Here is an 11,448-nt window from a genome sequence, read left to right as displayed (position 1 = left end):
ATCGGGCTCCCCATCCAGAGAGGCTTGCATTGGATTCTAATACAAGATCTGGGGCTGACGCAAAGGTGGTCCTGCCGTTCCAGGCGTCTAAATGGTCTATCCACCACTGGAGTTCTGCGCGTGAATCGTGATCTGAAACGAAGTTGTCTGAATAAGCAAGGCCCCTTTGAAGATGATGTATTTTGAGTCTTTGGAGGGCTCTGTAGTAAAGAGGAAATGGAAAGATAGCCTGTGTGGAAGCGGAGAGAAGGCCTACAATCCTTACCAAAGATCTGAGGGATATAAACGATTTGCGTAGAATGTGGATAATTTCGGACTTTATAGACTTTACCTTTGCGGAAGGAAGGAGAAGAGTAGCTGACACTGAATCTATGAGGAATCCTAGAAACTCTATGCGTTTGGACTGGAACAAGAGAAGACTTTTCGTTGTTGATTAGGAAACCGAGAACGGTGAGAAGAGAGGAGGTTAAGTGAAGTTGAGATTGAAGGACAGTACGCTCTTGGTTCATAATGAGTATATAGTCTAGATAAATGATCCGTCGGGTACCCTGTGCTCTGAGAAAAGCCACTACCGGCCTCATGAGTTTCGTGAAACACCAGGGTGCTGAAGAAAGGCCAAAAGGAATGGAAGAAAAATGATAGAATTGATTCATCCATTCGAATTGTAGGTATTTTCTGGAATCTGGGTGCATAGGAACTGACAGGTAGGCGTTCTGGAGATCCAAACGAACCATCCAATCGCCCTGAAGAAGAGAATCCCTGAGATGGAGAATAGTCTCCATTTTGAAGTGACGATAAATCACAAATTGGTTGAAATGTTTTAGATTGATGACCGGGCGCATCTTTATGTTCTTTTTTTGGACGAGAAAAATAGAACTGAAGAAGCCTGAGGGGTCTGGGTGGCAGGGAAGGATGGCGTGTTTCTGCAATAAAGCCTGGAGTTCCGCTGAAATCGCCAAAGACATTGCTTGGGAAAACTTGGGTGGCTGAGGAAAACGAGTCTGAAAAGGTTTCGTATAGACCTCTATGTTGTAGCCTTGAACAGTGTTTATAACCCATGGATCTGACATTAACAACTGCCACTTTGGAAGGAACAACCAAAGACGACCCCCTACAATAGGTGGGCCAGAACAAAGACTTACCGGTTTGGGTTTGAAGTCTGGAAGCTCGGCTGCCTCTGTTGCGGAAACCGTGTCCTCTTTGGGGATAGAACTGCGGTCGCTACTCCTGATTGGAGGCATTGAAGGCACCACAGGAACCTTGTTGATTGTACAAGCGGCCGGCAAAGCGGTTCCTACCTCTGCCGGCCCTGGCAAAAAAACAATTGTGAAACATCTTTTTTAGCGATTGCTGAGCCTTGTCCAATGAAGCAAAAGTAGAAACATATTTGCTTAATTCTTTGATAAAATTATCACCGAAAAGTAGTCCTTCCGCCTTGATACCTGGGTCCGACCCAGCCACATTGACCAACTTTGGATCCAATTTGAGGAGGAGGCCTTTCCTGCGCTTGTGAGTGATTGCTGCATTGGCATTGCCTAAAAGACAAAAGGATCTCTGTACCCAAAGGGATAAATCCACTGGATCAATGGGACAGTTGTCGACACGGGCAGATTCGGCCAAATCAAAAATACAGATGAGGGGACCCACTACGTCCAGCAGTTTATCCTGGCAAGTGGACCAGGCTTTATCCACGCCTTTGCTTGGATCCTTACCGAATTTTGTAAAAAAAAGGTGATGAGGGAAGGATCAATAGCTGGAGTGGTTGTAATCTTGGATGCTAAAGAAGGTCGAGAGCATTCGGAACGGAGTTTGGTTCTAGTTTGTTCATCTAAAAAAGTGCGTAGTCTAGATGCCACATAATCACCCACATGGTCCGCGGGGAACCACTCTGTTGAATTAGGGTGATGAATATCTATTGGGTTGAACATAGGAACCCCTTCCGCATCCGCAATTACTAGAGGCTGGATAGCCTCATGCACCATCATTTTTGTTTTCTTTGGAGGAGGAGAAAAAACAGAATCATCGTAATCTGAAATATTTGTGTCAGAGAAGGAATCTGTACCATCATTATCAGTATCTAAAATACTGGAAATCACAATAGGCGCAGTAATGTTTTAGGATTTTTTTGTACACTTGAGAGACGGTTGAGAGAGGAAAACATTAGAACCCTCCTTCGTAGGAGCCTTATGAGGAACCTCGTCCTCTGCCTTCTGTGAGGAAACCTCACTAATTTTTTGACATATTTTTTGAAATAGGGCGTTTTCTGCTTTCCCCCACAGAATGAGCCAAAACCGTCTTAGACAACAAGTTTAAAATTGAGTTCTCTAATTTTTTTGACAATTTATTTATAGAGGTTGATACAGCTTGTTCTACAGTACTCTGAATAGACCCACTAAGCTGTTCATTAATTTGTTCCTCCTCCTCCAAGCCATTTTTGGTGAAAGAGCCCTCCATTTCCATTGAAAAAATGGACTAAATTAAAAATAAACAACAAAGAACTAGAACAGGAACTGAAATGGTTAATATCCCTTTAACTATGCAAAGGGAACCAACTAAGCTCCTCCTATGGGTGGAAAAATATGCCCGAGGGAAAAACCTGTGCAGAGAACGAAGCCGGAGCAGTGCAGAGGTAAGGAAAATTGCCAGAAGCTGCCCAAAACCGATGACAGGACGTCAAACTGCCGTTTCTGAGTCGCGCTGACAGAGAATGAAGCCGTGCTGCTCAGAAACTGCAGTTTGGAATGCCGGCACCAGAAACGGCATGCGCGCGAGAAGTGCCGCGCAAAACTGAAAGAATGCGGCTACACGCCAACAGAAAGGAAAAAGGGAAATAAAAGGCCGTGTAACTCGGTAAAAGCCCTGAAATATAAATAAAGAACACATTCACAGTGTGAAACATCAATAACTATATAATGAAGCGTAAATGGAAAATACTTATCTTGACTGCGAGCAGCAAGAAAAGAGGGCTGTTCACAATCAAGATACCTAGTTAGGGGTGTGATGACCTGTGATTGGTGGACTACTTGAACTATTTTTTGTCTCCCATTGGCCCGTTTTTCTTTGGCCTTCTGGGAGTTGTTTATTCTTGACTTCTGCTATTTATTAAACAAGAAAAGAAAATGCATAATATTAGATTCCGGTCTTGCCATAAAATTGGTTGCATGAACTGTCGAGGAAAGGTTCCTTGAGGCAACAGAAGAGTACACAACGTACTGGGATTTAGTATATTTTGTATCCACTATACACGCTTAGAGTTAGTGACCACCGTTACGAAAAAATAACAATTATATGCTTCTATATTTCTTAACTCGCCTATAACCGTTACGAAAAAATAACAATTATATGCTTCTATATTTCTTAACTCGCCTATAACCCATTTTGCCTTGTTACGTAGTGATAGGCCGATCTTAATTCTATTTCCAAGATGGCAGCTTTCGCACAGAGCCTGACTCGAGGAATGTGAGCGGCAGCCACCAGTGTTTCCTATTTCTATGTCAATGGTGCAGCACCAGCCATTTCAGTTCTGTGTGTGTGTGTGTGTGTGTGTGTGTGTGTGTGTGTGAGCCACGTGACCAACAGGCAACCTGCAGTCAGAAGCGCAATCACTTGATTAAGAAACGCATGAGTGATTGGATTGGACGTGCGTCTGGTCACGTGAAGAATGACGAGCTCCGTTCCCAAGAGAAACAAACATGGAGGCCGTGTTTCATGAGAAAGTGAGTACTGGGAAAGAGAGTGGGAGGGACGAAGTGATAATGGTGGGAGGGTGGCTTATTTACTCTTCTGAGTCCAAAGATGAATAGGGCGGGATTGGGTCATACCACATAGCAGTAATAGTGCTTCTACTGTGGAGAGGGAACGCACTTACCCTGCAGCTTAACCAGCGCCCCTTTCCCTGCTCATCGGTAACACCCACCGCGACTTTCAATAGGGCATGTTTCTCCTTCTAAAATATATATCATATGCCGTCGTTCCAAAGACAGTCCTCCACACCCCCCACTCCATTTCTCAGCAGGCAGTTTGCCTCTTTTCATCAAAGCGACTCTGTGGCACTTGTAATGTTGATCAATACTTTCAAAAGAAATAGTTGTACTTTGTAGCAGCGTCGGGTCAACTACACACCCTTTAGGTACTAATGCCCCTTCATCCAGCCCCATTGCCCCACCTTTCACTGTCACGTAGTGTTTCTCTCCAAATATGCCTTTTCTGTTTTCTTTTTCTTAAATAAAAAATGGCATTCATGCTAACAAATAGGTCCGCTTCCAAGAATGTTCATTGGGGTGGGCCAACGGTACGTTCTGTTGGGCCAACGTCGGCTCACTTGTCACAATTCTGGAGGTAGAATACGATCCCCCAGATTTACATCATAACTTCTTCCAGACCGGCATACAATGCATCTAGAGAGTTATTTGACATTATGAGCTGTTGTCTGTGCTCAGCAGCCACAGCCCTTATCATTTCAAGCAGATCAGGCTTCAACACAAGCACTTGGATTCCAAGCAGCCTGTAATGGTCATTCAAGGAGGTTCCTGTTACCACACCTAAGCCTTGACATTTCGCCATATGAAGACTGGATATTTACTCCTTGCAATTTGCCAAACACCCTTCTCTCTCATACTGAGAACTTTGTAACTGTTTATATTCATATTTTTCTTTTACGGTGTACTTTCATTGATTAAATTTTTTTTAAAAACAGCAACACGTTTGGCAAAAAAGCAATATTGTTGACAAGAGTAGTTTCCATTCCTGAGTAGTGTAAAACCAGTACTTGCAGTCATACAGGTAACCTTCTGGGGCCGTATTATACAGAATGCCCAGTTGCAGATGCTTGTGCACCTCCTCCTTCTGTAATACTGACACATGTACAGATGGTCCTATAGTTAGAGGATGTTCCCTCATTTGCTAGGGGTGCAACTCCACACAAACAGAATCATTTTGCCTCTCATCCCACCCATATTATGGATGTGTGCGCAGCGACAAACAGGCACATAACATGAGAAACAAAAGCAATCATCCAGACTAACAGAATACTTGAGCATGGTTGGGTTTTGTGCCAGTCTGAACTGAATGCTCCATAAAGTTTATTTGATTCTCTTGGGTCATTTCATGTCATCTTATGTTGGTTTGTAAAGCACACTCTCACCCAGCAGGCTATCCTGGCGCTAAGCAGGTGTGATATTAGCCAAGCCTTGGGCCAAATGTAGTCACTCAAAAAGCCAAGTCTTTAGCTTCTTGTGGTTTAAAGAAGTGAGGAGAAGGCTCAGATGTGTAACGCACACTATTTCACGGTTTAGGAGTGATGTAGGAGAATGCTCAACCACTGGATCTGGTTTTCCATATGCATGGAATGTGTACAAATAGGAATCTTCCCAAGCTGGGGTGCCTGGAAGGTTGTGAAAGCAGATGGTATTGTTGAGGTAGACTGGGACAAGTTTGGGTGAGATATTTGAAATGTGCTCATTTGGGTATAGGTAGCCTGTTTAGCTCCTTGAGATGTGTGTGTGTGTGTGTGTCATGGGAGGTTGGGAGTGATTCTGGATGTTCTGCAGCCTCCTGTTCAGATGCTTGTTTATCCTGTGTAAAGGGTGTTCCTGTAGTCTAGGTTGCTGGTGGCTAGAGTGTGAGTGATGATTTTCTGCATGTTGACTGGGAGCCATTTTAAAATCTTTCTTAGCGTTCTCAATATTTGGACGCAGAAGACAGTTATGGCATTGACTTGGGCTTTGAAGTTGAGTTTGTAGACGAAGAAGATCCAAAACATCTTGGCTTGGGTTATTTAGTTCTGAGGTAGTGTTTTGCTTCGCTAATGACTGAGCTGAAACGCTTCTGCACTGACAAAAATCTCTGGTATGCGCTTCTCAGTCTAAAGAAGACATTTATTAATTCACTCTGCAAAGTTTGTAGAGGAGATTAGCATGCTGAAAGCACACGTTTAAAAATGGTCACAGCAATAAAATGGAGACATGTACAAATGATTCTCCACTGCCATATACACAGCAAATTAATACATGCAAAGATACAAATACCTATATTTGTGTGTGTGTATATATATATATATATATATATATATATATATATATATATATTCATACATAATGCAAAGCAAATAATTAGTAAAAATTCATCAACATGTGGCCTATCTGGTGCTTCATCCTTCTCATGACAGCAAGTCGTTGACCCTGGTTCGTCTGCAACGAGAAAGAGAGATCTACCCTCATGGGAAATATATCAGGTATTGAACGTATCAATCCTGATTGAGGTCTTTGAATCTCTCCGCCGTCGACCTGGGTCTCTTATATACTTTAAACAAACAAGAGAGGAGAATTCTAGAAACTCCCTCCCACTGTATAAGTTTGTAATTGAAAAAATGCTGGTTACTTTAGGTCAGCTTTGAAAAGAACACTTCGGGAATTGGCCAAAATCACAAGCTACCCTCTATCAAAACAAAACCGTTCCCTGTCGTCTAGTACATTCTTATCAGCTTAAGCCCTTGGTAAGAAAGAACATGCAGAATAAAAACATAAGCAAGAAGCACATTGTGTCATGGAAAAATACTTGCAGCTTTTAACATGGAGGTGGCTAATGCTAAAATAAAGTCAATAGGCAAAAAGAAGTTGGTGGTCACTAATGTGACGGTGTGGTGTGCTGCTAGGCCAAGTGCAACATGGAGTCAGTGGTCAAAACACAAGTATCATTACAGGTAGGTCTAGGTAATTAGCATTAATGCCACCTTGTGTATATCATCCCACATTGCAAAACTCGTGGTAGCCCTTTATTGAACTGAATTATGACCAGTTCCATTGTGATTAGACGGTTAGACAAAGGGTATCACCAGGGCGACTGAACTTATGCAGTAGAGAAGGACCAAATTATATGATAAAGTTGACTAAATTATACATCAAGAAAAGGCAAATGATGTGGTGTAAAACAGCAACATTTTGCGATGATATTCTTTTTATTTTTTGTGGTCATTTTTTACACTTGTTAACAATGTATGGGCCTAGGTTCCACCTCATTATTACAAGTTTAAAATGCATGTGTAGCAATAAGCAACTAAAAGATGAACAGTCAACTTTGAAAAGGGTCTTCAACTGTGGTACAACACGTATTGCGGCATTTTTAGTATCTTTTGACCTCTTTAAGATAAACACTTTTTTGAAATCTGCAGATTATGTATGCAGCAGGTGATAGATTATCTGGCAAATGCCGCAAATCCATAATTTTTAGGAAAATACAACAGCCATAAAATTGCATAATTACAGTGGCCCTATCTATAAGCTGGAAATTTGCAAAGTACTGTAACAAGATACCTTAATATGAAATGCTCACACTTGTAACTGCCATACTGGTGAGACAAATTCAGCCCAACAGAATATCTTACTCGAGATAATACAGTTATTTACTTCACCTCAGCATCTGGCACAAAATCGACAGACACGTTTAGAGCCTAATTCACAAAGGTAAACTTGCACTTTTGTGTAAGTTTACTAGTTTTTTTGGTATTCATTATCTTCATGTTTAACTTTCTGAATAGTAATGATACGATTGTGGAGATTTCGTCCTTGTGGCATAGACTCCGCACATAAAAAGTTAGGCTTGTCCTAACTTATCTTTTTATGTGCAGAGCACTCCACCCTGACTGCGGCATCTCCAGAATCGTAAAATTACTGTTAGTAAAAAATAAACTCATAGTTACTTTACACAAGTGTAAGCTTATCTTGTGAACCAAGCCCTTACGCTATTAGACATTGTAATTCCACATTATTCGTGGTGGACATTTATGATTCCCTTGTCCTGGTGGCTGCTCATCCATTGAGGCATGCACTGCAGCTATCTGAATAGTATAATGCCTGCCCCATCCTACAGTATATTACTGGGTGCTTCTTACACAAGCTAAAATACATAAACACTCTCAAAACCCCCACTCAGACCATAATTGAGGTGTAGAAGGCCGTTCACAAGTCCTGGGCCCCAATGTCAATGTACCTGCTGCATCAATGGCAGGTAAACCCCTGTCCCCACTATCCCAACTAGAGATGGGGGACCCTTTGAATGCTTGATCTAGGCTTGAGCCTAAAGCCTGGTCTGGTCAGCTTGAGGTCCTGTTGTAACTTCAAGCCCATAAAGAACCAAGCTTTCATGTACCTTAAGCCTGCCACCTTTAATCTACCCAGGATGTGGTTTACGACGGGCTTCCAATTTTGGAACTGACGAGCTAGGTTTGAGTCTCTGTGTTGGCTCAGCATCCTGTGATTCTGTGCAGATCTCCAGTGCCTAAAAGAAATAAATGTGACCTTGTTTAGTGTAACTGGTGTTCATATAAAGCGCTTCAGTAACTCCAGGTCGTGTTCACACAATATAAAAACTGCACAAAGAGGTAAAACAAAGTATTAACATAAAAAGAAGAGACAAATAGCCATTTAGTGGATGATTTGTACAAAGTGAAAACATAAAACCTGGACAAATTGCAGCCTCCCCACTTATATTGTGAGATCTTAGGCAAATATTTTATTTCCCCAAACTCGTTTTACTTCATATTAGTGCATGCAAGCACATTCAAGTGCATGAATTAGCACACCAACTACACAAAAACATATTGTGTATGATTTAATAGACTAATTTTTCTTTATAATAATCTGGGCCACGCACAGGGTCCACTTGACAACTGTCTTGCCTGTTGGTTAACTTATGGCTGTGTCACCAGTGTGAGGACGGGGGCAGGAATGACTCTAAACTCATGTTTAAAACTATTACTTTTAATAAATACTTCTCAATGCAGCGCTATAATGTGACCTATTAATGTCAAAGCTACTATGTGTTAATGAGATACACCTTTTTAAAGTGTGTAGAGAATTTATCATATTTTACGTGATGATTGTTGTACGTTTTACATAGCAAACATTTTCAGGCCTTGGCACATGAATGAGCTCTAAGAGCTATGCCAGACCCTTAGCGTGACTCTGGCTGGGCGCTCCCTGTTGACTTATTGCCTCACCCACCTCTACCCCAAAAAGAGACACTTCAGTTGCAGTTTTAAAGACAATGAAAAAATTACAACGTTCTGCTTTTGAGATGGAGGAAGCACTTAGCAGGTGCCTTCTCCGCGGCCTCTTCTGCTGTAACTGGGAGGGCCAAAGGTCATGTTTGGGTGGGCCTGGCCCACCCTGCCCCCCTGATAGAACCAGGCCTGCCAACAAACCCTATTCAAGCAGAGACAACTGTATTTGAGCCCAAGATGGCTTTATTTTACGTGTTTCCAATCTAAAATCTCCACTTCAATGTAAGTCAATAGGGGAAAAAACAGTTTCCCGATTTATTTATTATTTTTTTTTTTTTTTTTTGCGCCAGCGTGTGGTTCTAAAGTATTCCTCTTACCAGCTTCAAAATGTTGTTATTGTTTTTCTTTTTTCTTTTAAAAAGATTAAAAAAAAAAAAAAAGATTTTGTAATAATATACCAGACTTGCAACTTTGCTCCATGTTAAGACTCCTCAATAACCCTTTAGACCTTCCGAAAGGTTGCCTTTGACATTCTATGTGGGCATACTAGACCAGGGATCTCTAACCTTTCATGTAGTAAGATCTACTTCTGTTGAATGAAAATTATCCTGTGCTACTAATATTTTTAGTGTCGTTATTGTGACCATATGAGGCGCAATTACATTAGTAGCAACCCATACATGCAAGATTGTCAGTAGTGATCACCTCACTTCATCAGGTGGGGTTGCAAGCAGTAATGAATAATGTCTCTGTGTTGGTAATGTATCACAGCCATAGCTTCAATGCCCTGTCAATAAAATAAGCAGGGCCACTGGAATTATGCAACAGAGGAGGGACAAATTACACATCAGGTTTGATATATGATGTGTCAAGAAAAGGCAAATTATGAGGCCTAATGTGGCACATTTTCAGATAGTATTATTTCATTATTGTTTAAACTTTACATTTCTCACTACCTGGTCATTGGTTGTACCTCATTAGTACCATTTAACACATGACTATAGCAATAAGCAACAGAAAGTTGACCAGACAACCTTTGCAGAGAGCCTTCCACAGCGCAACAACACGTGTTGCTGCGTTTTTAGTAACTTTAGAACCATTTGAGCTAGAAACCAATTTTTTTCTTTTTTGTTCAGATCATCAGATTATGAATTATGTGGCAAATCTATGATTATCTGAAAAAGGCAGTGGTTGCCTAATTGCATAGTTTCAGTGGCCCTTGTAATAAGTCTACCCACGCCACAAGATTGATTACTAATATATCATCTTTAAAGACATTCTGCAAATTTAATCATTTTTCTCCAAACATCAGCTTCTGAAAAACAATACACATTTTCCTCTCAAATCCATGCCTTTCAATTTTTTGTATCCTTATATTAATTTAATCAATGAAAAGTTTCTAATTTAGCAGGTAGTACTGCTCACAGAAGAACTACTTACAGGTAGCTGGAGAGCTATCAGTAGCACACAAATAATTTGTTGGAGAAGGATGAGGTAGACATTGATCATTGACTTAGAACATGATACTTGTGACAAACCTATAACGTTGCTCATGTTTATAGTTAAAGACCCGAAGAGAGTGTCCTTATGTCTTGATTAGTGAATTTCAGCCTGGATTGTGCGTTATCCAAACAGATAGTTAACCATTTCCTTCTGTTGTTACATTTCTATACTGGGTAATGTGTTTATCGCTTTCTAAGTTCTTAAAATGCAAATAGTGGGTTTGATTATTGCGTTGTGTATACTAGGTAATGCCGCAATATGCTGTGAAAGTATTTTGTTATGTATTGAGCATCATTGAGATGCTCAGAATGGCTTTAGATCATTTCTTATTATATTTCTTAATGTACTAACCATGTCTTCACTTAGTTGCACTGTGGGGTAGTGCTTCAGGCCCTTTGCCACTTTTCTGCTGAGGGTGACACTTTTGGCTTCTAACCAGTGACGTTCATTTTTCATCCAACTTTTTGTAGAGGGGTGGCTTAAAGGATTTACACCCTTTGTGTGGTCTATTTCCCTATTTGGACCAATTTGTTTTTGCTGGCTGTTGAATTCTGCTAACCAGGAGTAAAGTGCCTTTGATCCCGCTTTAAACATGGTTGAATTTGCATAACCCTAATTGGCATATTTAACTTACCCATAGGTTCCTAATATATGGCACAAAGTGTACCCAGGGTTAAGACTACTACTGGTAGGCAACACCTTTTGTGGCATCCACTATCATCACAGTACAAAACATGTCTTCAGGTCTCCCTTGTAGCCATGCAGGAGCAGTTTAAAAACTGTAATTCCACCTTCCAAAATAAGTCATTTTGACTAGTCTGAGGCTTTCTTGCATATATTAATAATTCGCCCTAATTAGGCCTTGTTGCCCATAAGGATAGGGGCATGGTTATTAAAAGTAGGGCATGGAGAAGTTAATGTTAAACATTTCCTCACAGTGACTAGCA

The 11,448-nt window shown here is 41.0% G+C and overlaps 1 protein-coding gene across 5 annotated transcripts in view; it reads left to right on the top strand.

Annotated features, from left to right (window-relative positions):
- The first annotated feature begins 3,555 nt into the window (after nt 1-3,555).
- Nucleotides 3,556-11,448, top strand: part of ATXN3 (ataxin 3) — a 237,313-nt gene continuing 229,420 nt past the window's right edge. For 3 of the 5 annotated variants that reach the window (XM_069208200.1, XM_069208199.1, XM_069208201.1), the window contains exon 1: nt 3,556-3,716. In XM_069208200.1, coding sequence (XP_069064301.1) covers nt 3,693-3,716 — 24 coding nt within the window. In that variant the 5' untranslated portion in view covers nt 3,556-3,692. The remainder of the gene's footprint in view (nt 3,717-11,448) is intronic. The other 2 variants (XM_069208198.1, XM_069208197.1) reach the window with 2 other exon arrangements.

The sequence above is a fragment of the Pleurodeles waltl genome, chromosome 9 (assembly GCF_031143425.1).
Source record: "Pleurodeles waltl isolate 20211129_DDA chromosome 9, aPleWal1.hap1.20221129, whole genome shotgun sequence".
NCBI classification, from domain to species: Eukaryota; Metazoa; Chordata; class Amphibia; order Caudata; family Salamandridae; genus Pleurodeles; species Pleurodeles waltl.
The sequence above is the reverse complement of the archived record's forward strand: the minus strand, read 5'-3'. Positions and strand labels throughout refer to the sequence as shown.